The sequence below is a fragment of the Diadema antillarum genome, unplaced genomic scaffold (genome assembly GCF_040938485.1).
Source record: "Diadema antillarum isolate AM-2024a unplaced genomic scaffold, OU_Dant_1.0 scf00000030, whole genome shotgun sequence".
In the NCBI taxonomy this organism is placed as follows: Eukaryota; Metazoa; Echinodermata; class Echinoidea; order Diadematoida; family Diadematidae; genus Diadema; species Diadema antillarum.
The window spans coordinates 3,320,921-3,347,695 of record NW_027270919.1 but is presented as its reverse complement, the minus strand read 5'-3'; the positions used below and the strand labels follow the sequence as shown (position 1 = coordinate 3,347,695).

Genomic DNA, 26,775 nt, shown 5'->3' with positions numbered 1-26,775 from the left:
AGCGGAATGGCTTCTCCCCTGTGCACCCTCATGTGGACCTTCATATTTTTTTCTTACTATATATTTCCCACACACTTTGCACTGCTCTCTTTTTTCATAGCATTGCTTGGATCACACCCCCTCGGGCTTACTCTGGTGTTCATGTGCTTTAATCCTCTTCTTTGACACATCAAGAGAGGTTGCCCTAAAAGTCTCACTAAACGAATCTGGGTTAACGTTATTATATGTATCCTTGGGACCATGCAAAGTATGCCGTTTCAGGGAGTCCATTCTTGCGATGCACCTTGAACAAACTTTGCAGCAGAATGGCTTCTCCCCTGTGTGCACTCTCATGTGGACCTTCATATTGTGCTTCAATATAGATTTCTTGCACACTTTGCACTGCTTTTGCTTGTACAGTGTATCTCCTCAATTGGGCCTTGCTTTGGTCTTCATAAATTCATCCACTTATTTGACACATTAAAAGAGCTTGTGTTCATAGGCTGACTAAACGAACCTGGGTAAGCATTATCATATTTGTGCTTGGGACCGAGCAAAACCATGTGCCGTTTGAGGGACCCTCTCTGTGTGAAGCACCTTGAACAAACTTTGCAGCGGAATGGCTTCTCCCCCGTGTGCACCCTCATGTGCAACTTCATATTTCTTCTGCTTATAGATTTCCCACACACTTTGCACTGCTCTTTTTTTACAAAAGAGTGCTTGGATCCCTCCCCCTCAGGCTTACTCTGGTGTTCATGTGATTTAATCCTCTTCTTTGACACATCAAGAGAGGTTGATCTCACTGTCTCACTAAATGAATCTGGGTTAGCAGTATCATATGTGTGCTTGGGACCAAGCAAAAGCATGTGCCGTTTGAGGGAGTCCCTTCTTGCGAAGCACCTTGAACAGATTTTGCAGCGGAATGGCTTCTCCCCCGTGTGCACTCTCATGTGGACCTTCATCTGGTGCTTAGATATGGATTCCCCGCACACTTTGCAGTGCTTTTGCTTGCGTCTCTTCAATTGGGGCTTGCTTTGGTCTTCATATGAATTCATCCGCTTTTTTGACACATTAAGAGAGCTTGTGCTCACAGTCTCACAAAAAGAGCCTGGGTAAGCATTATCATATGTGTGCTTGGGACCAAGCAAAATCATGTGCCGTTTAAGGGTCCTACTGTGTGCAAAGCACCTTGAACAAACTTTGCAGCGGAATGGCTTTTCCCCCGTGTGCACTCTCATGTGCACCTTCATATTTCTTCTCATTATAGATTTCCCACACACTTTGCACTGCTCTTTTTTTACAAAAGAGTGCTGGGATCTCTCCCACTCCGGCTCACTGAGTTCATGTGATTCAAGCCTCTTCTTTGACACATCAAGAGAGGTTGCTCTCATGGTCTCACTAAATGAATCTGGGTAAGCGGTATCATATGTGTGCTTGGGACCAAGCAAAAACATGTGCCGTTTGAGGGAGTCACTTCTTGCAAAGCACCTTGAACAGATTTTGCAGCAGAATGGCTTCTCCCCCGTGTGCACTCTCATGTGGACAGCCATATGGCTCTTAGATATGGATTTCCTGCACACTTTGCACTGCTTTTGCTTGCCTCTCTTCAATTGGGACTCGCTTTGGTCTTCATATGAATTCATCCGCTTTTTTGACACAGCAAGAGAGGTAGTGCTCATTGTAGTCTCACTAAACCAATCCTGGTTAGGGTTATCATATGTATGCTTGGTGCCATGCAAAGATATGTGCCGTGTGAGGGAGTTCTTTCTTGCGAAGCACTTTGAACAAACTTTGCAGCGGAATGGCTTCTCCCCTGTGTGCACTCTCATGTGGACCCTCATATTGTGCTTAAATATGATCATCCCACATACTTTGCACTGCTTTTTCTTGCCTCTCTTCAATTGGGGCTTACTTTGGTCTTCATATGAAGTCATCCACTTGTGTGACACAGCAAGAGAGGATGTGCTCATAGTCTCACTAAACGAATCTGGGTTAGTTGTAGTGTGCTTTAGACCATGAAGCAAAATCATGTGCAGTTTGAGGGACCCACTCTGTGCGAAGCACCTTGAACAAACTTTGCAGCGGAATGGTTTTTCCCCCGTGTGCACCCTCATGTGCAAGTTCATATTTCTTCTTATTATAGATATCCCACACACTTTGCACTGCTCTTTTTTTTCAAAAGAGTGCTGGGATCCCTCCCACTCCGGCTTACTCTGGTGGACATGTGATTCCATCCTATTCTTTGACAAATCAAGAGAGGTTGATCTCACTGTCTCACTAAACGAATCTGGGTTAGTTGTATCATATGTGTGCATGTGACCTTGCAAAGACATGTGCCGTTTGAGAGAACTTTTCTGTGAGAAGCAACATGAGCAAACTTTACATTGGAATGGCTTCTCCCCCGTGTGCACCCTCATGTGGACCTTCATATTGTGCTTTATTACAGATTTTCCGCAAACTTTGCAGTTCTCTCTTACAATGAAGGGCTTGGATTTCTGCGACTGGTGTTTGCTTTGATGTTCATATGATTTCCTCGTTTTCTGTGACACATCAAGAGAGGTTGCCCTCGTAGTCTCACTAAACAAATCCTGGTTAGCTGTATCATGTGTGTGCTTGAGACCATGCAAAGACATATGCCATTCGAGGGTCATATTCTGTGAGAAGCACCTCGAACAAACTTTACAGCGGAATGGCTTCTCCCCTGTGTGCATCCTCATATGGCGAATCATATTTTTCTTTAATATGGATTTCCCACATACTTTGCACTGTTTATGCTCAAGTCCCTTCAAAAGCTTGCCTTGGTGTTTGTGCGATGTTGAGGCTGATGGGGCTGTGTTAGTCTTCTCAAAATTCACTGAGGCTGTGTCATCCATTTTATCTGCAACTGGAAGGCACTTTGTATTTCTTGCAACATGTGCAGAATTGCAGTGTTGGTCGGATTCTGCTATATTAAAGTCTTTCTGCATTTCACTTTGAATAGGTGTGCTTGTTCCAGAAACAGAATCCTCATCGCCATTTACAACACTGTTCTTTGTTTCACCTGTGGAAATAATGAAATGACATTAAACTACAAAGTAAACACGAAGTAAAAATAAGTTTGCCCTAAAACAAATAGCTGTAATTTCTAAATCTGGAACCTTTCAGAAAATCTGAATACAGAGGCATGTAGCTGTATTTCTGTAATAGCTACCTCTCAAGTAATTCAGTGAATATCGATTGCTCATGCTTCAGTGAGCATCTAATAATGATACTCTAATAAGGCAAAATAGTCAATTTTTTAAGTTCACAAGCGAAATTTTGTAACTTCAATTTAATGACATTGGCACAATGCTGGAATTTCCAGCATGAGAAGGTAGACAGTATACAATTTATGTTCTGCCAGTCGTAACATATGACAAGAGGGCAGAATATCACGGTTGAGTGACCACAGGGTTAAAGATAAAAGTTTTGATACCTCAAAAGTTTCCCTGAGTTTCCTTGTCTTAGTTTGTGTTTCAGGTTAAAGTACCTTTCATATAACTAACACTGTGAGACTTACTCGCCCCAAAGTGCTCTCATGTCTTAGTAGTCATGCAATAATGGTTTCGTACAATACGTGTATATTGATTGTCGCGGTACCGTGTCGAGTCAATCTAATGGCTCGTTCGAATTTTTCAGAGCCCGCTCTGCTCTGGTACAAAACCATTATTGCAGGATTACTATTACTATTACTCTTATTCAGATAACCCCCCCCCCCCCCCCCCCACACACACACACACTGTAATACACTTCAGTGAGCACAGAAATGAGCAATTGTGCTAATTACATCCTTGGGGCCTCTCTGGGTGATGAATATTGATTTGGGGTTAAGATTTTGATTCTTGGTGATGTCTTGAAGCCATGCATTAACAGAATAGTAAAAATGAGTACTATAAAAGTGGATATTTTTGCGCTTGGCTGGGTAAGAAGAGTTTTGCGTGTTTTTAATTCCGTGGAATCAAGACATGACGCACAGGAACATATGGCTAACAAAAATATTCCCGTGCTTTTATTTTCGTGGTAGTTTCTGGTTGCGCAAAATGCGGGAAAACTTCAACACTGCGAAAATTCCACACTTTTACAGTATGAATAACCAATGAAAAGGTGCCAAATTTCATTTCTGTTAAAGGCACATCCCTTATAAAAATCGTAGGTTGCGGCAAGCTTGCAGCAAGCTTGCAGTAAGCTTGCGGCAACCTTAATTAGCTTGTATTAAAGAGCGCAAGCTTGCACATGCTTATTGCCATCTTACTGCAAGCATGATACAAACTTGGCATCCCCTGGTAAGCTTGCTGCAAGCTTGCGGTAAGCTTGCAGCAACTTACCATTAGCTTGTGGACGATTGCAAGGTCGCAGATATGATTGCAAAAATAATCGCAAGCTTGCAGATAAGTTTGCAAGACCATATGAAAGCTGTGCAAGCTTACGACAAGCTTGCCGTGAGACAACTAACAGCTCTGCAAGCTGGCCGTAAGCTTGAAGGTAATGCAGAAATCTCCGCAAGCTTACCACAAGCTTGCAGGCCATTATCAGAATTTCTGTGAGCTTGTCGCAAGCTTGCAGGTTGTTAAAGAAAACTCCTCAAGCTTACTGAGCTTGTGAACTGCCATAAAAACTTAACATTGAGCCCTTAAAGTTTGTTGACCCCTGCCTGTGACCTTTGACCTTGTGGTGACCATCCACTCTCCAAGTGACATCTACTATCTAAGTTTGGTAATAAACGGACCTGTGGATCAAAAGTTATGACCAATAATAAAAACACGCCACAAAAATTTAACATTGGGCTCTAAAAGTTCGTTGGCCCATGCTTGTGACCTTTAACCTTGTGGTGACCATCCACTCCCCAAGGGACATCTACCATCCAAGTTTGGTCACAAATGGAGCTATGAATCAAAAGTTATGACCCATAATAGAAATGCACCATAAAAACATAACATTGGGCTCTAAAAGTTTGTTGACCCATGCTTGTGACCTTTAACTTTGTGGTGACCATCCACTCCCTATGGAAAGGGACATCTACCATCCAAGTTTGGTTACAAATGGAGTTACGGATCAAAAGTTATGACCCATAATAAAACGCACCATAAAAACTTAACATTGGACTCTAAAAGTTTGTTGACCCTTGCCTGTGACCTCTGACCTTGTGGTGACCATCCACTCCCCAAGGGACATCTACCATCTAAGTTTGGTCACAAATGAAGTTATGAATCAAAAGTTATGACCCATAATAGAAATGCGCCATAAAAATTTAACATTGGACTCTAAAAGTTCGTTGACTCCTGCCTGTGACCTTTGATCTTGTGGTGACCATCCACTCCCCAAGGGACATCTACCATCCAAGTCTGGTAACAAACAGACCTATGGATCAAAAGTTATGACCCATAATAGAAACGCACCATAAAAATTCAACATTGGGCCCTAAAGTTCATTGACCCCTGCCTGTGAGCTTTGACTTTGAGGTGACCTTCATATACTAGTATGGCAAAATGTGAAACTTCGTATGACCCCTCTTCCCTCAAAGTTTGATTGCAATTGAAGCCTAGAGTAAAGAGTTATTGAAGTTTTTGTAGCGTTACAGACAGACGACGGACGGACAGACGCCGCAGGTGATTCCTAAGGGTGGGATTTCACGGAGCATGCGAACGATTTGCGAAGGACACGAATGACAAAATCCAACATTCGGAAAAGTTTTTCTCCGAATGCGTTCCGATAATGAAGCCAAAAACTATTCTTGCGCAATTTGTGCGAAGTTTCCATGACGTATGTGTGAATGTCGTGTGTATCATTGCAAAAGTACAGCATGTTACGTACACGAGGAACACGCGACAGAAATGCGAACAACAACAAATTTCCAATAATCATGGGATAAAATGTACCCAAGGAGAGGTGGAAGCTGTCTTGAGTTGAATTTTTTTTCTTTCCTCTATTTCTCCTTTCGTTTTCTCTCATTTCTCTATCGTGTGCTTGCCTACATTCTTTTTCCTAATACCTACAATGTATTTTAAGTGTATTCTGCGATTCTTTTTTTGTATATCAAACATTTCTTTCTCTTTGCTAGTCTTAAATTTCTTTTCTTTGATGTTTAGCTGTATGCCACAAAGTCATACATCCCCCAAACGTGCGCTAAACGTTCGCGAGAATGTCTCAAAAGGTACGCGAACAGTTTGCGATTACGTCGTAAAATGATCGGAAAAACTTCGCAGATTTCGCCTAACATACGCGAGACATTCTCCAAAGTTTCGAAGTCTCTTTGGGGTTTCACAAACATTTTGCGAACATTGCGCGTGTCTTGCAAAGGTCTTCCGCCTATGACGAGGCTTTGAAGACACTTTCGAGAACAATTCACGAGCAAATCACGACCAACTGACCAAGTGTGCGGAAAAGGTTTGCAAAAAATGTCAAACTTTTTAAAAATAATCGCCGTAGTAAAAACGACATTCGCGAACAACTGACAACACTTCTGAACCCTCACATTCGTTTGGCGAACTTTTGCAGACTAAAATACGAATGCTGGATTTTGCCCTTCACGTCCTTCGCAAATCATTCGCGTGCTCCGTGAAATCCCACCCTTAATCTCCCCACACCTCAGGTGGGCTCTACAAAATTACGGCAAAATCCATGAGGAATTGCTTTTTTGTGTTTTTAGATAAAGGGATATGATATACACTGTATCATACGCTTTGGATATTCCCTTTGCCGTCTTGAATAAAGGCCAAGCGCTGTGGACATCATAACCTTTGGATATTCCCTTTGCTGCATTGAATAAAGACTATGAAAGCACACCACACAACAAAACACCTGTAGACATACAGAAGACAGTGCTCTTCTTTGTATAGCAGTTTGTCTTGATTCAGAAGTATAAGGATATAATCAAAACGAGACCAAATTGGCTAAAAACTCATTTATTATGACTAAGCTATTGTACTCATTTGGAAATGCTATCACACCTTGACAAGCATATCTATGCCTGACAAACAAAGTGACACCAAAAAGGTTTTGCCACCTCAGGTGGTACCAATATCTGGCTTGGGCCATGGACTACATGTATTACAGCTTATGATATGAGACAGAACGTTGTACCATTTATTTGCTAGTGCTTCAGAGTGTACTTTTTATTGTGCAAGTATATATGTAGAATTAAATACATTAAAAAAAAGAATACTCTACAAAAACAGGACATTTCTTACCTTTGAGAACTCCCACGCTGCAAGATTTGGCTTGCGCTTCTTCATTGTGGATGAGCATGTGTTTCTTGAGACTATAAGGTGTTCCACATGACTTCCGGCAAATGTGGCAGACGGAGGGTTTTGTAAACTGCTCTGGCACACCATTCTGTACTTCAACTTTTCTAGGAGCGTGTACATAATCTTGTTTGAGAACTTGGCTCTTCCTGTGTGTTTCCAGATTCCAGCCATGTGGTAAGCACCTGGAACTGCACTCGCACTTCAACACATTTCTCAAGGCAAGGGTTTCTTGTGAATGCAGTTTCTTGTGCTTGTTAAGATCCCATTCCTTGACACACATTTCACTCTTGTAAATGGATTGCCCAAAATGTAGTTGTACTTCTTCTGGGTGTACTATTCTCACATGCTTGTTCAGGTCCCACTTTGTCCAGAAGTCTTTTGCACACCACTTGCACTGTAATATTTCTTCCCCCTCATGTACTTGTAGTCCCATGGGTTTTGCATGATTGAATAAGCAGCCTCCAGAAACATGGCACTCTTTGCTGCTTGTCAAGCACAAGTTCTCATGAGACCCAGAGTTGTATTCCATTGAAGTGTCTGCTCTGTCACATGCGCTTATGACCTTGGCCAGTGTTACCGGTACAAGTTTACCAGCTAACGACTGCATATGACTAGATGCCTCTGATATCACACTTTTCTCAGCATCAGCTCCGCCTTGGACTCCGGTGTCCAGAGCATCATCTGTTTCAAAGGAGTCAAACAATTATAGACAACATTTGTCACAAATATCACACAAAGCATGTGCGTATAAGAAATACGCATGTATATATGGTCTTGTTTCAGATCAACGGTGCAACTGAGGGACAAAATGGATAAAACTTAGAATTGTTTTTTATGCTTCGAAATGTTGTTGGACATTTCTCTCAGGGTTGGTATTTAATGGGGAAAAAATTTTCAGAGCTCATGTTTCAATGAAAAGGAAATTCATACAGGGAGGCAAACTGACACATGAAGCTAATTCTATAAAAATCCATTTTTCCATTTCTTGACAAAGAAGCATACAAATATATAACTTCTCTTTCCATCTTTATCAATATTTACTGCTTGGAATATAGACTCAAAATTTAAGCTACCATTTTTTTTTTTTTTTTTTTGATAGGGAGATGTAATTTTGCATATTTGAGGAGGAAAATGTAAAATATTAATTTTTTACAAAATGACTGTTTCTTTTTGTAATTTCTTTACTAAAAATGAGAGAACATGGATCAGTAACGGTGTAAATAGAAAATGTGCTTAGGAAGTAACATAATGATATAGGTATCACCAGATTTCAGTCATTTTAACTTATGGTGATATTTTTCTGGCTCAATGTTTCGGATGTGACTGTTAACAAAAGGCCATTGTTTTGGACATGACTCAGTAGTTAACATACAATTAAAAACACACCTGAATGTGAAAAAAAAAAAATTAAATACATTGTCAAGTAAAAAGTAATGTTACCACTGATGTCTCACGTCCAAATAGTATTTATTATATTCCACATATCATATGTACTAAGAATGTTGCAATTGGATTGGTCCAGAGCTGATCATGTGATGAAGCATAGTTTTGCCCATCACATCACCTGAGAAGAAGAGTTTGTTACACTCTATGTTGATAGTCCCTTTTGTTTCGCTGATCTCCACACAGTCCACAAAGCCCTAATGCAAGATGTGTACCCGCGAAATAATGCACTGTGGACTACCATGTGACCTCGGTCACTTGATAGTACACAGTGCAACACACTTTCACTTCAGTGCTGCCCGGTTCGCGCAGCAAGTTCCTTGTTTTGTCATCTACGCACATGTGTAGCCTAAGCCCTAAGGATACATAAAGACAGCTAAAACGGTTTCCAATGTGGAATAAAATCTGAATTTCTAGGACCCTAGATGTGGAATATAAAGCAAATAATCAATTTTCAGTTTCAGGCAATGAGATAAACTATCACTTTCTCAGCGATCTGAATGTGTACACTATCTTTCCTCAGCTGCGCTTCGGAAAGATAGCTACATCCAAATCGCCTCTGAAGTGATAATTTATCCCATCACCTTCATCAACGTTGATTATTTGCTTACTATAATGTAAACATCAGTTGTTTTTCAAACTAGCAGACTTTGTATAAACCGCAGAAAGATGATGTGAAAGATAATATCAAATATGAGTTACATACAATAGATAATTCAGGTTTATTTATTTTGGAACTCTACTTCCAATTTATCCTCCACGGATGAGTAAATGAAAGACACTCAGCTATCCCTATCCCAGGTTCATTTTATAGGCATACTTGTGTCTCTGGACTAGCAGGTGCCGTAAAATATTAGTTGTGGTTAATTCTACATCTTGTACCGTGTAAATTCAATTCATTTCAATTCAATGCAATTCACTTATTTCTATACTTCTCATTTATGGACATTATAACAGAAATCAAACAAGTTCTTTCACCTTGTAAACAATGTGCAAAACACAAACAATATACATGGTGATAATTAACAGTAATTATATGTAATGATAACTGGTCAAAATCGAAATCGACATGGGGTTGATCAAAGACAAGGCAATCGCCGAATTGTGTCTCGCCCATTCGCGTACAAGGAATTAATATTTTTTTTAAACTCCCACATGTTAATTGACCTGCTTATGACCTTTGACCTTGTGGTGACCTTCAACACCCTAAGGGACATTCACCATCCAAGTTTGGTCACAAACGGACAAAGGGATCAAAAGTAATGAGCCATAATCGAAACGCGCCATAAAAACTTAACATTTGGCCCTAAAAATTTGTTGACCCCTTTCTGTGACCTTTGACCTTGTGATGACCTTTAACTTCCCAAGGGACATCTACCGTCCAAGTTTGGTCACAAACGGACATAGGGATCAAAAGTTATGAGCCACAATCGAAACGCGCCCTAAAAGTTTGTTGACCCCTGTCTGTGACCTTTGACCTTGTGACGACCTTCACCTCCCCAAGGGACATCTTCCATCCAAGTTTGGTCACAAACGGACAAAGGGATCAAAAGTTATGAGCCATAAACGAAATGCGCCCTAAAAACTTAACATTGGGCCCTAAAAGTTCATTGACCCCTGTCTGTAACCTTTGACCTTGTGGTTACCTTCAACTTCCCAAGAGACATCTACCATCACCTAAGTTTGATTGCCATTGTCGCAACATGTGCTGAGTTACGTGTGATAAGAGAGTCTTGCAAGTAAACTTTAACGTATGACCTCAAATGACCTTTGACCTTATCATGTGACCTCTTATGGCATCATAACATGAAGGCACCCCCAGTGCATCCATCACCCAAGTTTGATTGCCATTGTAGCAACATGTGCTGAGTTACGTGTGATAAGAGAGTCTTGCAAGTAAACTTTAACGTTTGACCTCAAATGACCTTTGACCTTATCCTGCGACCTCCAACGGCACCATAACATGAAGGTACCCCCAGTACATCTATGACCCAAGTTAGGTTGTAATCCAAGCAAGTAATGTGAAGTTATTTGTCAAAAGAGAGTCTTGCAGGTAAACTTTAACATAGAAAAGAGAGTCTTGCACACACTCTTTAATATATGACCTCAAATGACCTTTGACATCATCACATGACCTCTGACAACACCATAACATGAAGATACCCCTAGTGCTTCTATCATTCAAGTGTGGCTGCCATTGCTGTAACAGATGCCAAGTTATGCATCATAAGAGAGTCTTGCAGGTAAACTTTAACATTTGTGACGGACGACGGACGGACGACGGACGGACGGACGACGGACAGATGCCATTTGGATCCCTTAGTCTCGCCTTCACCTCCAGTGGGCGAGACAAAAAGTACAACGGGACCTACATGAAAGCAAGCTTGTTTGGCTGTAAGCCCCGAGTAATCAGTGTTTGTGAAAAAGAAACGGTGAACGGATAGAAGATAAGACCAGATGATGTAATGGTGTCAAATAAGAAAAAAAAAAAACTAAAATGTGAACCATTACTGTTACCGAGCTATCACTGGTTTCAGGAGTACAACATGATTTGCATAATCATAAAGCCTACTTTGGTATACACAATATAAACTGTTGTTGCATTACAACTATCGCCAAGATATGATCAGTAAGACACAAAAAGTAACATGTACAGCTATTAAGCCATTTGATGCCTGCCGTCAAGCTCTGTATAGAAAGTTAGAGCGAGGAAGAGGGAAAGAAGAAGAGAGGGAAATGAAGTAGAATGTGGAATAGCTGATGATGAATTTCCGAGAGTCTGACAGCAAGGCCCAAAATGGAATCTGCAGTGGGTTGACAAGAGTGTTTGATCGGACAATAACATACCACAATATTACATAAGACATTGCAATTACAGACAGTGTATTCAGTTTCTGCAAGATATGCACTCAATAAAGACTCTTTTAATTTGCGTTTAAAGTAATATAAAGACGAGCAGCTTGTTATTTCGGGGGAGAAGTCATTCCAGTATCTAGGGCCCGTATATATTATCGTTTTTTGAGCGAAAATTGTTCGAGTACGTGGAAGGTGAAATGCGTCACTTTGGCGTGTAGGATAATTATGAATCAAATAGTTTTTCCTGAACAGGCAAGTAAAAACATCCGGTAACTCCTTGGCAGAAGATTTATACATAAAATATGCCGACATTGTAACTAAATAAATCTGATGTTTTCAGTATCTTATTTTTGAAAAATAAATCATTCGTGTTTGACAAACATCCCAAATGGTTGATATTTCTGATGGCACGTTTTTGAACACGGGACAGTATATTAAAAAGATTTCTAGGTGCATTCCCCCAAACAAGAATACCATAATCAAGGTACGGAGTAATCAAAGTAGAATAAAGATTAAGCAGGATTTGACTTGGAAAAACACTCTTCAGTTTATTAAGAACACCCATATTTTTGGAAAGAATATTACTTTACTGACGTGGGATTTCCAAGACAAATCACTGTCAATAAAAAGCCCTAGAAACGTTATGCTACTAACTTGATTTAATTCAGTTTCATTAAACTTAATGTTACAAGGTTCCCATATAAGTATTTGAATTTGAATTTTCTTTCGCAAATGACAAAAAGTTAACAGAAAATTGTAAACAAAAATGTATAGTATCTTGGGATGTTTTGCATTCATGCATAGGTGATACCTTCATATTGCTACAACGTACATGTAAATCTACACATCATTAGCCATGCATTTAAAGGGGATTCAAGCATGGGTGATACCTTCATACTGCTATGTGTAAATCTGCACATCATTAGCCACGCATTTATTAAAAGGGAATGACGAGTAACTTATCAGTGGGTATCAGTGGGAATGCTGGGGGATGATTGTTCCAATGCTTGTGGGATACCACAAAAATTGGAAAAATCATCCCCCAGCATTCCCACCGATTCCCACTGATCATCTACTACTGAACACTAGCCATCTCCTTTAACAATAATTGGTGCTCTCTCTGTGAATTTATTTTTTCCAAGCACTAAACTGATTCTCAAAGACCCTCAATTGTTAACAGAAAATGTCATGTCCAAAACACCAATCTAAAGTTACAACTGTAGTGTCACCTGTACATGAGGTGTTGTACTGTTCCAATGGTGAAAGGTATTTAGTATGACTTCTCTTCTTCCACAACAGCAATAATGAGATTTTAACTTTGGAAAGCTTCATTACATAATATTGATTACCCGTACCCTAAAACCTGCTGCAAATTTTTTCCCTGAAAAATGGCAATTTTGGACCACTTATGCCTCGCTGGCAAGGATGGATTGACCACAGAAGTTTGTTATGCTACGGAGGGGGCCTCCTGATCTCGGTCGTAGATCGCGCAATCGCGCTGAAAATTGGCACACACATTGTCTATGATGTAATCTACAGTACCACGAAAATAATTTGTGTAAAAAAAAATATTTTAATGATAAATTATGCTTGCCTAATTTAATCAAAATGATACACAGAATCAGACAATTTGCAATAAATCACAAAATAAAGTGCGAAACAGGCACATTTTTTGAGTAAATATTATTTTTAGTGTCTGTAGCAAATGTACGAGAAAAACAAATAGTGCCATCATAAAAATTTCTGAAGTATTTTATTGTTTTATTTTGAATTTCTCATGTCTTTGTTTTCAACTTTATTTCTTTTATTGTTTTTTTTTTTTGATGAAATTTGTCCATGACATTGTTCTGGACAAGAAGTGATATAATTGTTTTTAATCAATAAAACCCCCCCAAAATCATGCTTTATGAAATTTGCCTGTAAGCACAGTTTGCATTGAAATTGTACAAAAATTAATGTTTTCGAGCAACATTTGGTCTGACATGCACGTACGCATTTATGCGCAACTTCGGAACCGCGCCCGGGCATTGCAAATTTGGTCTCAAAAGATGCGGGAGACTCAAAAGAAAAGTCATGAAACATCGCGCCGATAGCTTTTCGCGATAGTGATACATCACGCGGAACGTCGAGGGGAAGGCACCCCCTCCCCCCCCCCCCCCCCCCTCCCCCCCCCCCCAGCCTAGTTAGAGTTTAAAAAAAAAATGGAAGCTTTAAGGTGCATAGTCCTGTTGAGGGCACTGTTGATGATACTGCCAATCACTGTCAGCATTGATATGAAGATAGCCAAAGTTGAGCTGTCATCAAGAGTAAAGCGTGTAGGTGTTGTTAAGTAACGTTGCCTTTGTTGTCTTCTCTGCACATCACGCAGTCTGTAGCAATGCCAGGGTGCGTGCATATGTGCTTCTTATTATGCCATCACAAAAGAAATTTGCTAAAGCTGTCATTCCCCTAAGCCTAATCATGAGCCGAACTGTGATTAGACCACTGACTACAGTGAATTGGACTTCTTCAGACTCGGGGAAGTGAGCCACAGCGTAAGAGCCAAAGAGGAGTCGATAACATATAGGTCTCTATAGGAAACTTGCGTCGTGCGTCCGCGTACACATTTGACAATGCACCTTTAATCTACGCAAAACTGAGACCTCAAGCTGGGGTCGCTGGGGTGACAAGACCTTGTATCTGCAAATTTGGTGAAAATGACTTTTTTGGATTAATGGTCAAATAATGGGTTAAGTGATGTCCTGTCCAAATCCTAACTGTCTTACTCCAAAAATGAAGCCACCACGGCATGTCACAGGAAAGATGATCCCATTCGTCACAGTTCTTTGCTGCCATGTTTTTTGGCTCTCCTGAACATTTGACATTTCGTAGATACGAGGTCTTGTTGCCCCAGCAAGCGACGATATGCAGATCACAAAGCCTATTCACATTTTAAGTATTGGAATTTATAAATAAATGCATTGTGGATTAACTTAGGGCCTGTTTTTTTATACCAAAATTCTTCCTATTAAAAATAAGACAAGAGACCCAGGGGTCTAGCGCTCACCTGAGTATTGCAAGTTCACCTTCCATGCATTATAGTAGACTCTTGCCTGGAACACTGGAAACTAGTCATGGGGGTAGTTTGGGAGCTGGGGCATGGTGTCCATTTGTATACTAGAAGCACTTGCAATCAAGCACATGTATCCCCCGACCCCATCTCCCATACTCCATCTGGATTACTTTTTAGGCCAGAATTTTGTATGATATGGCAACTGTTGTACACATAGGATACAATAAAATCCAAATAGGTGTAGGTGTATGGATTTGACTATGATTCATTTACATACCAAATTTGAAAAAAATCGGTCAAGAAACAAGGCAGGGTCTCACATACAAGCAGATCCTGTAAAATTTACCTTTTCATGTATAAAGACGGAACAAGCGAGGGCGCCACCACCAAAAACAATATGGGCATCTTTATTTCACTTTAATGCACCTTTTTGCCAAATTTGAAGAAAATCTGATAAGAAATGTGGCCCATAGAGCACACACAAGAAATGAGCATTGGCATCCAAAGTCGGAACACTGAGGGTGCCGTCACCACAAACTGTTGTGTCCTTCATGTAGAATGATCACCCATACTCCTCCCAAGCGAGTCTGAATAAAATCTGTTGGGTAACAAACAAGTTATTGCATAAATAAGCACTTTTGCAAATTTTGATATGATCAAGATGACCTTTGACCCTGTAAAAGGTGGAACGGTGAGGGCAGCATTATCAATAGGTATAGATGTATAGATTTGACTATGATACATTTACATTCCATATTTGAAAAAAATTGGTCAAGAAACACGGCCAGCGTCACACACACCAGCAGGCCCTTTAACAGTTACCTTTTCATGTGTAAAGACGGAACAAGCGAGGGCGCCATCACCAAAAACAATAGGCGTCTTCGTCTTACCATAATACACCTTCATACCAAATTTGAAGATGGTCGAAGAAGAACTGAAGCCAGTAGAGCGCTCACAAGCAGACCCTATTGAATTTACCTTTTCATGTTTAAAGACGGAACAAGCGAGGGCCTCATCAACAAAAACAATAGGCGTCTTCGTCTTATCATAATACACCTTCATGCCAAATTTGAAGACGATCGAAGAAGAACTGCAGCCAGTAGAGCGCTCACAAGCAGACCCTATTGAATTTACCTTTTCATGTATAAAGACGGAACAAGCGAGGGCGCCATCACCAAAAACAATAGGCATCTTTGTCTAACCATAATATACCTTCATGCCAAATTTGAAGACGATCGGAAAAGAAACAAGCTGATGGAGCGCTCACAAGGAAATCTCTGCGGCGGCAGCGGACGAGGCCAAATCCATAGTATCCTCCGAACTCTATTCTGGGGATACAATTATATCACACTGGTAAAAATATCTGCCAAGTACACTGTACTTTATAGAATATTGGACTGTGCAGTTTGAAAAAAAAAAAAAAAAAGACTTAAAGCTCTATCACTTATCCTGGTTTTAGAGAGGAACAATAATTGTAAATATTTCTTACTGTTGGGGGATATTGGGCCCCCTAGGGGCCCCCAAGGGGAGCTTGGTGACCTGTTGGGCAAATTGAGATCCTAATCCCCTGGCAGGCTACCTGCCAAGTTTGATGAATATTCATCAAGGGGTTTTCAATATGAAGATGTACAATCTAAGTCCCCATTTGGACCCATTCCACCCCACTGGGTTTGGGGGACAACCCTGATTCTGCTATAGACAAACTTGAAACAACAGTCTCATCAATCTGTACTGATTTATTGTATGCACTTAGCTTAATCACTTCTGGTTCTAGAGAAAATCTTTAAAGGACAAGTTCACCTTCATAAACATAAGGATTGAGAAAATGCAACAATATTAGTAGAACACATCAATGAAAGTTTGAGGAAAATTGGACAATCGATGCAGAAGTTATGAATTTTTTAAATTTTTGTGTTGGAACCGCTGGATGAGGAGACTACTACAGCTTGTGAGTCATATGCGTACAACAGTATAAAGAAAATGTAAAAGAAAATTCAACATATTTTCATTTTTTTCGCATAATAAAAGAGCACTTGACTTGCCTCTTTCTAAAGGCAGGGGGAATAATATTACCCATAACATTTGTCGGTAACAAGTCAGGGGAATGTGTACTTTTTTCAAAAGATGGAATTTTGTGAAATTCTCTTTATGTTTTCCTTATATTGTTGTACGCATGTGACATCTAAGTTATTCATACACTGCAGTAGTCTTCTCATCCAGCGGGTACTGCAAAAAAATTTTAAAAATTCATAACTTTTGAACGGATTGTCTGATTTTCCTCAAACTTTCAATGATGTGTTCTACTAATATTGCTACATTCTCTCAATCCTTATGTTTATGAAGGTGAACTTGTCCTTTAAAGATTCCTTACTGGAGGGGGTGGGTTGGGCCCCCCTGGGGGACCCCCAGGTAGAGCATGGTGCCAATATGATGGGTTTGAGATTCTATCCCCCTAAGGATGCTACTTGCCAAGTTTGGTGAAAATCCATCCTGGTATTTCCAAGAAAAAGATGAAAATGTACAATTCGGTCCCAATTCGGTCCCAATCTAGGCCCCCTGGGGCCCCCAGGAGAAGAATGGTGCCCATACGATGGGTTTGAGAATCTATCCCCCTAGGGATGCTACCTGCCAAGTTTAGTGAAAATTCATCATGGCATTTTCAAGAAAAAAATGAAAATGTACAATTTGGGCCCCATTAGGACCCCTCTTCACCCCATCCCCTGGGTCCCAAGGGGGGCACCCCTGATCCCGCCATGAAAAAACTTGAAACTACAGTCATCAATGTACTAACTCATAGTATTGACTAAGCTCTATCATTTCTGGTACTAGAGAAGAAGTTTTTTTAAGATTCCTTAATTTTAGGGGATTTGGGCCCCTTTTGGGGCCCTTCGGGTGGGGCATGGTGCCCATTTGAACAAATTGAGATCCTATCCCCCTTGGGATGTTACCTACCAAGTTTGGTGAAAATCGGTCATGGAGTTCTCAAGAAGAAGATGAAAATGTAAAAAATTTATGCACGACGGACGATGCATCACGGACGACGGACGAAGAGCGATTGCAACAGCTTAGGTGAGCTAAAAATAGAAGGTTTAATCTATGCAAAACTGAGACCTCAAGCTCTAGGTGATAAGTGAAAAAATATAGGGCATTTTTTTAATCTTTGTAACAGCAGGATTTGTCACTCTCTCAACTAATTTCAAATATTGTTATAAGCATCTTCACTATTACAATTCAGACATCCTTTGTCAAAATATCTACCTGCCACATGCTAAACAGCTCTTCACATAATGTAGAATTTTCATCGTTAACTTGACATATTTCTTGCCAGGTTTGCATTGCTAAAAAATAAAAATTCATCACCATCACAGTCACAGTAGTTGTCACGGCTGCTTGCTCGTACCTGGAGTTCTCCTGGCAGTGAAGATTCAACATTGACAATTGTATCAGTGGTATACATGGAACCTACCAGTGCCTCAAAGACTGTCAAACCATCAGCTTGGTTAGTTGGAAGTTGCTGCCTTCGTCATCACATGCCACTTTTATGGTTTGAGAATAATGCATGTTGGTTACATTCCTATCACCATCATTACCTGGTGGGGCAGGACTCTCTTGGGTGTGTCTGGATCCATGTCTTGTTAGGTGCTGTCTGAAATCTTCACTGCTTGTGAATGCTTCTCCACACTCCTCACACAGAGGTAGCTTGTAAGTCCTGACCACAACTTTTCTTTCCTTCTCCAGTTTTGGAATGGAGGAAGTTGAGCATGGGTTGGCATCATAGTCTTCTGCAACTGAGGATGGAAAGACATACATACATTGTATAGAATTAGAAGTTACTGGCACCATTCATGTATATGTTCATCATAGAGTCCATTCATTCAGTAATGGACTACACTTTTGGGGAGCGACAAGGTGAACTGTCTGTGGCAATAAATGCTTTACTAACTTATACTAGGTACAACTTTAAATCTGAGCATCTGAAATGAGAAGTTACTGGCACCATTCATGAAGATTAAAAGTACATAATTATTCAGATCACAAAGCCAATACACTTTACTATTGGAATATATCCCTGGGGAGTGGGTAAAAGAAGATATGAACTGTCCCTGGGAATAGTTGACACAATGTACACACACGTGGATGAAATAACAAGGCAAGTGCCATAATGTGTCTCACCCATTAACGTACAATTTCTTGTACGCGAATGGGATATAACAGATTAAAAAAAGAGATATAACAGATAAAAAGAGAAATAAAAAAGTGAAAATTTATGGCAAAAAAAAATGTGTCATGAAAACTTAACCTTGGGACCTTAAAGTATGTTGACCCCTGCCTGTGACCTTTGAACTTGTGGTGACCTTTGACCGTGCAATGACCATCCACTCCCCAGGGGATATCTACTATCCAAGTTTAGTCACAAATGGAGTTATGGATCAAAAGTTGTGACCCATAATACAAACACGCCATAAAAACTTAACATAGGGCTGTAAAAGTTTGTTGACCCCTGCTTGTGACTTTGACCTTGAGGTGATCATCCACTCCCCAAGGGACATCTACCATCCAAGTTTAGTCACAAATGGAGTCATGGATTAAAAGTTATGACCCATATTAGAAACGCGGCATAAAACACTTAACATTCGGCTCTAAAAGTTTGTTGACCCCTGCTTGTGACCTTTGATCTTGTAGTGATCATCCACTCCCCAAGGGACATCTACCTTCCAAGTTTCGTCACAAATATAGTTATGGATCAAAAGTTACGCCCCATAATAGAAACGCGCCATAAAAACTTAACATTCGGCTCCAAAAGTTTGTTGACCCCTGCTTGTGACCTTTGATCTTGTGGTGATGATCCACTCCCCAAGGGACATCTACCTTCCAAGTTTCGTCACAAATGGAGTTATGGATCAAAAGTTATGACCCATAATAGAAACGCGCCATAAAAACTTATCACTGGACTCTAAAAGTTTGTTGACCCCTGCTTGTGACCTTTGACCTTGTGGTGATCATCCACTCCCTACCGGACATCTACCATCCAAGTTTAGTCACAAATAAAAGTTATGGATCAAAAGTTATGACCCATAATAGAAACGCGCCATAAAAAATTTACATTGGGCTCTAAAAGTTCGTTGACCCCTGCCTGTGAGCTTTGACCTTCAGGTGACCTTCTTATACGGTAAATTGTGAAACTTTGTATGACCCCTCTTCCCTCGAAGTTTGATTGCAACTGAAGCCCAGAGTAAAGAGTTATTGAAGTTTTTGTAGCGTTACCGACGGACGGACGACGGACGGACGGACAACGGACAGACAGACAGACGACGGACGGACAGACGCAGCAGGCGATCCCTTAGTCTCCCTGCACCTCCGGTGGGCTCGACAAAAGAATGGTCAAGAAACAAGGCCAGCATAGCACCCACAAGAACACCCTGTTAAAGTTACCTTTTCATGTATAAAGATGGAACAAGTGAGGGCACCACCAGCAAAAACAATATAGGCGTCCTTCATTTTCCCATTTTACACCTTCATGCCAAATTTGAACATGATCGAAGAAGAACGGCAGCCAGTAAAGCGCTTGCAAGAAAATCTCTGCAGTGGACCCGGCTCAACGAGGCCAAATCCAAGTTGTCAAATTTCGCTCCCAAATGTGAACGTATGCTTAGGAAATGTGCAGGATAACGATGTTATTACAAGATATTCGATGGGTAACGACGAAAATGCGAAATATTAACCAAAAAGGTTCAGTCTCAGTACTTACCCGAACGGGGTCAGGCTAAACTCGGACTCAGGGATAACTCGGCTTCGCTTTGACGGCGGGATGAGTTATAATGGTTGTCCCTCTGATTGTACAGTGTTGTCCTATGGGAGCGGCAGGTATAAACTAGCGCTTCGTGTTCTGGCTACTATACTCGCAGTAATGGTCCAAGTTGTTACAACTCGCGCATCAAAAACCTCTTTTACGCGCATGCAAAATTAGTGTGCGCCTATCAAGCACCTTTAGAACAATCAAAGGCGCTTGATAAACAACAACAAAAACTCCAAAGACCGCGTGTCTCAGCAACTGAGGACCGCGCGCTGTCATTTTTGTTTTGTGTTGTACAGGATTATGTTAGCACACACTTTCCTGTCCATTCAGTTAGGCCTCATCATTTGGTATTATGCAGTGGCAAGTAGAATGTGGCGATCACTTACTGCGTGTGAATTGTCTGAAGTAGGGTCGAATTTTTCCCGAGACCGAGTCAGTCTGGAGCCTTCTAGAATAAAAGTCGGTTTTCCTACTATTATCATTTTTCTCAAAATACTCCAAACCGACTCATCATTCCGGCAAACCGCGTCAGCCAGGTAAGTTTCTTAGTGGACTCTTTCGATATATTGCAAGCAAAAATGAAATGGTGCTAGACGGGTTCTCAAGCACTTACTGAAACTTAGTTTTCACTTTAAGCCAATAGTTTGACAAAAACTGTGTCAGTTTGACAGAAATCACTTTACATGCACACTGTAGGCCACTTACCTGCATCAGTGATGTCTTCAATATAGACCACCTTCCACTGGGATGCATATTCTGCTGCTTCATTTTCGTCATCATCTTCTTCCTCCATCTCAATCCATGAGACTGCCATGTCCATCTATTGTATAGTGGAAGGGAGTCTGCAACTGAAAAAAAAAGCAAAGGGACTGAATCTGTGATCACATGCGATGAATTAGAGGTTTTACTGCACTGGACGTATGTGACAGGCATCACAAAATCAATAAAAAGCTGCACACCCCAATTTCATGTATAGTAGACTGTCCAAACAGTTGAGATCCTCTTTTCTCAGTACACTTTTCCACAGGGTGTGCCTTCTTCCCAATAAGTTGGCAAAGTCCCCTTTGAATTGTTTCACATAACTTTGAAGATTAGATACTCTTTCAGAATCTATTCTGAAACAAACATCTCGGTTTGGTGACTTTTCAGTTTCTGTTTCTGTTCTGGTTCCGTCCATATACCGAGAATTAACTGTACTACACCACAGAATGACCGTGGCGTGTATGTGCAGGGCAGGAAAAGTGTTTCACATTTGGAGTCTCTGCTTAAAGACTGTATTGGACGTAGATGTGACTGTTTCCTTGTCAAGCAGGTTCAAGTCCACTGCTGTCTTGTGGAAGAATGAGTACACACGGTATGTATATGTCTGTCTTGGTCAGTGTTCTTTGGATTCTTCTGCTGTTCCCTCTGCTCTGGTTGCTCTTCCCCCTCTGTTATCAACTTTAATGTAAGCGTTGGCGCGCAAGTCTATGCTATTTTCCACCAGTAACGCATAGGACATCACAAACAAATTTAAGCCATATACTTCAGTTAGGAATATTTATGAAAACTTAGGGTTCTACTTGTTTGGTTGTTTCTGGGAGATAGTAGGTATCTACACACAAAACAACAGAAATAATGAAAATTACTCATTCTGTAATTAACTCAAATGGTAATTTATTGTGCAGTAACACGTGGGACCAGAAAGAGGGCTCTTTTGTTTTCTTTCACTTTGTTTCTCAAATATTGTGAAAATACCTGTCACACTAAAAAATCCTTGTGAAACTACTGTAGAAATGTCGCTGTGGCGACTAATGTCTCCGCCATTTAAATGCATGATTCTCCCAATAGGTGTAAAGTACAATGTCTTCACAAAGTGTGATGACAGTTTCACATAACTGGCAAAATATTGAAATGACAGGTTTGTCAGAAATATCTTACATGTTCACTTTCCTTACACTGGGTTTGCTATAATTGTCTAAGAGTGCAGTTACACATATTTGGGGAATTGAGGATTTTTACTTGACTTCTGACCGACCCTTTTATAAATTTTTGCATCGAGTAATTCTCAAGGTATGAAGAAGTGAGTGTAATTACAGTACAAAATAGAATATATTTTTTTTTTTGCATTTAAACCTGGCCTTTGACCCTTAACCTTTGACCTTCGGGCTGGAAATTTCCCAGAGAATCTCCATTAGGTAATACATGCATATATTAAGTTTTAAAACTAATAATGCAAGCATTGCATATTATATACTAGTATATGAGGGAAATTGTAAAATTTTGAGGAGTTGACCTTTGACCCCTGACTATTAACCCATGACCCCTAAATTCCCTAGATAATCCCTGCCAGTCAGTACATGCTTACGTACCAAGTTCCATGAAAATATATCGAACCATTCGCGAGAAAAGTGAAATTGTAACATTTTCACCTAACTTTTGACCATTTGACCTTTGACCTTAAGACATGAAACTCTCTCTGGAGAATCTTTACACAGTAGTACATGTCTACACTAAGTTTCAAGAAAATATCTTTGGGCATTGCATAGATATGGGGGAAATAGCAACATTTTTAGCATTTGACCTTGACCTTTTGACCTTTGACCTCTTGCCAATGTCACTAAAATCTGCTCAACTAATTGTCCCATCATCCATCATCCTTGGACCAAGTTTGGTGAAAGCTGCTTCATCCAGTTTTGAGTTATCACGTAAACAGATAAATTTTAGGATTTGGCCTTGACCTTTGACCTCAGTCCGATTTCACTAAAAAACTAATCAAGTACAAAATTGTCCCACCACACATCATCCTCGGGCAAAGTTTGGTGAAATTTGCTCAATCCAGTCTTGAGTTATCGCATAAACAAATACAATTTCATGATTTGACCTTGACCTTTGACCTTTGGTCGATTTCACCCAAAACCTAATAAAGTAATTGCCCCATCATATTCTATACTTGGACCAAGTTTGGTAAAATTCCGGTCAATATTACTCAAGTTATCGCGTAAACGAATGCAGACGGACGTACAGACGTAAGTACGGACGGACGGACAACTCGAAAACATAATGCCTCCGGCACCACTTCGTGGCGGAGGCATAAAAACTTGTTACCGTACTAATATATTTACTTAAGGCAGAACATCATGTTTCATTAGTGTACAACAAGTACAATACATTCATTTCATTTTATGACTGGAAAAACAAAATAGGGTTAGTATCGCATTATTAGTTGACACTTTATTTGTTTAAAAAAGAAAAAGAAAAAGATTAAGACTGTGATTTATATGATATTGAAGGAAAAATTACGTCATCTCTTCAGTGAATGTCACAAAATATATTCACAATTAAGCAAAATATGGTGAAGACGTATGAAGTTATTAATTCTGTTTATTTCATTTCATTTGGATTGTTTTTGCTTTGCACAAAAATTTTTAAAATTTACTTCCAGCTCAGTAAAAGAATGGCAGGAATGTACAAGGCCAAAATAATAAATATTTTGAGTACTGCATCTCCAAATTCATTGTATTAATTCTATAAGGTCACCATGAAGCTTTCTACCATCAAACAGTTTACCAGTTAATCAACTTGTTTTTTAAATCGCCTTTAATAATATAATGGGTCTATTTCTTCCCTCTTTCAATGGCAGTTAACTTCTTAAATCAATGCTTGGGCCAACCTACAATAACCTGGGCTTGGAACGCTCCTTGTACACCGCTATTCTGTGGGAACACTTTGCGGTCAGGGTGGCTGCACTACCCTGCAGTAATTAAGGGCCTACCTAAAACATCTTTTAAATCACACTACAAGTGCAATGACCTCAATATTATGATAACCAAGGAACCCCCTCAACTCCCACTGCCCCCCCCCCCCCCAAAAAAAAGAAATAGAATAAAAAACAATTAAACAGGACTTAAATATGATCTGCATTATTGTCTCGTACCGGTACATACTATAAATAGGCCATAGACTCGGTCTCCACAGAGCATATCTCCAACGATCCGCGACGACCAGTGCAGTAGTTGTAGAAAAGTACTGTATTTTACACTGTGCAGACAAGTTTGCTATAGGAGAAGAACATAGTGAGGGGGTGCAAGGTTAACCAAGATCGCCGTCTGATCGGTCTGTATCTGGTCGGCAGGGATATGCTCCGCGGAGACTGGCTGTGTCTCACTTCATGGATCCCCTCACCTCGGAGGAGAGCGATAACAATAAAAGACTCTTCTGAACGGACGAATTTGTCCGTCTAGCCTAGGAGGTGCCTGCACTTCATGAGGGGCCCTAATTAGTGCAGTATGTATCAGTAAAATCTATGATACCTTAAACCTAAATTTACCTAACTATGACCAGCAGGGCTGCTGGTTGTAGTTAACTTAAACCCTGCTTTAATTGCTACTTAGCAGCACAGTTATGCAAGTGCACTGAACAAAAAGTATCATAGAGTTCTAGGCCCTATGCCTACAAGTTTTCAGGACTGTGACTGTGTTCAGGCCTGAAACTTGGCAGGGTTACCACAACCAAGCCATCTGTGGTGAAAACAGAGTCTGTTAGTGTTTCTTGGAAATCTTAAATCTAGGCCTAACATTGTTAGTAACAAGCGCACACTCACTTCAGTTTAGTTTTACAATTCAAATTAAATTACATGCTTTGCCTTTATGATAAAATTATAATTAATGCGAGGTGCGGGTCCTTAAAGGACCACACGTTGCTCTTCTGTGAGCTGGGCTAGTTCTAATAAATTTACGTAGTAGAGAGTTCCGTAATGTGATGAGAGTAGTAGAGAGCTGAGCTAACAATGTTGACAATGTCTGCCAAAAAGCTAATAACACCCTGGCCTTCCTGAGAAAAAAATCTGCACCTCAACTCACCGAAACTCAAAACCACAGCATACAGAACAAGGGACAGACCTCTAGTTGAATATGCCTCCCCCGTGTGGGATCCATCAACTGCAAGGAATATCAGCAAGATTGAGATGATCCAGCGGAGGGCAGCCAGATACACTCTAAACCGATACCGGAATACATCAAGTGTATCATCAATGCTGCGGGAGCTGGGATGGACATCACTACAACAGAGACGTGAACATCTCCGTCTTGTGATGTTCTACAACTTACAAGATCCACACCCAGCTTGTACCATTCAACTGTGAGGCTTTCATCACCAAATCCACCAGACCATCCAGAGGTGTGAACACCCAAGGCTAGTATTATAGCTACCTCATCCCTACCTCATCCCTCAATCCCGGACACAACAGCACCAAAACTCGTTCTTTCCTAGAACTGTAGTAGATCCTGGAATGCCCTCCCTGACGATGTTGTGACGGCCTCTTCAGTTAACGGCTAAGATTAAAAAAGTAAGAACGCCTTTCGTCTCCTGCTGACGGAAGGCAGCAACAGCTATTCTCGATTTCTAGATTCGAGGCAGTTTTTACTTGCACCCTGTAAATTATTGGCACATGTATGCACCTTACCCCTACGACACACACTATCATCAAGTTCTGCAAGAATCTTCAAGGTTGAAGGAAGCAGACTACTGACAAGAAGAAGAGGAAGAAGGAGAGTTCCGTTACCAGGTACTAGACCTAACAATTAATTAGTGAAATTATGTGATGATAACCCCCCACCTAGCACTGCCCCCCCCCCCCTCCCGCTAAAATTTTGGGGAAAAACAGAAATTTTGCCATTTTGGTATCACAGATGCTTTCACATCAATGTCTGTAGGGCCTACGTAGAAATAGCCTAACTGTTAGTGGCAGAAATAAAAAAAAACTGTAATTTTTAGGCCTAAATAATGACATTTAACGTTACAACAAGGGACATTTACTCACCAACTTTATTTCGCGTAGGTGGGACTAAGATTTGCGCTGCTACCGATTAGTCCTTATTTTTGTGCTACTTTACAGCCAATTCTTCCAAAAAAAAAGAAGCACCAGGTGTAGTTGAAAAAAAGATGAATTCTGATGTAGCGAAATACACAGTAGTAACGTTCAAAGACTGACGGCAGCGGCCCGGCATTGTCCTTGACGCGATGGATGGACGTCGTACAGTACTTTGCTGAGTTGTATCCGTGGTTTTGTATCTCATGCTGTGTACGTTTGCCAAAAAGAAAATCTCTTTGACGTTTGCACTGGTGTGTACGTATAGTCTGGCTTCCAGACCCTCTGCTAACTTTCTCAACTCAACTTTCTCCTTCGTCCGCGATTTCTTGAGCTAACACCCCCCCCCCCCCCCCCCCCCCACACACACACACACAAATAAATAAATAGAAATAAATAAAATAAAAATCAAATTACATTAGGTTAAATAAAAAGCACTTCAGTTCATCTTTCTCTTTCGAATTCCGGGTTTCTTCAGCTGACAAGCAAGCAAAAGAAAAAAAAAAAAGAACAGTAAAAAAGGGAGGGGTCTTCAGCG

The 26,775-nt window shown here is 40.5% G+C and overlaps 1 protein-coding gene across 1 annotated transcript; it reads right to left on the bottom strand.

Annotated features, from left to right (window-relative positions):
* Positions 1 to 235: 235 nt before the first annotated feature.
* On the bottom strand, positions 236 to 26,397 carry LOC139741056 (uncharacterized). Its single transcript, XM_071651646.1, has 5 exons — positions 26,190 to 26,397; positions 21,095 to 21,237; positions 18,183 to 18,380; positions 7,185 to 7,922; positions 236 to 3,019 (listed from the first exon to the last, which is right to left on the bottom strand). The coding sequence occupies exons 2-5, from the start codon at positions 21,207 to 21,209 to the stop codon at positions 432 to 434; spliced, it is 3,639 nt and encodes a 1,212-aa protein (XP_071507747.1). The 5' UTR covers positions 21,210 to 21,237; positions 26,190 to 26,397; the 3' UTR covers positions 236 to 431.
* Positions 26,398 to 26,775: the final 378 nt, after the last annotated feature.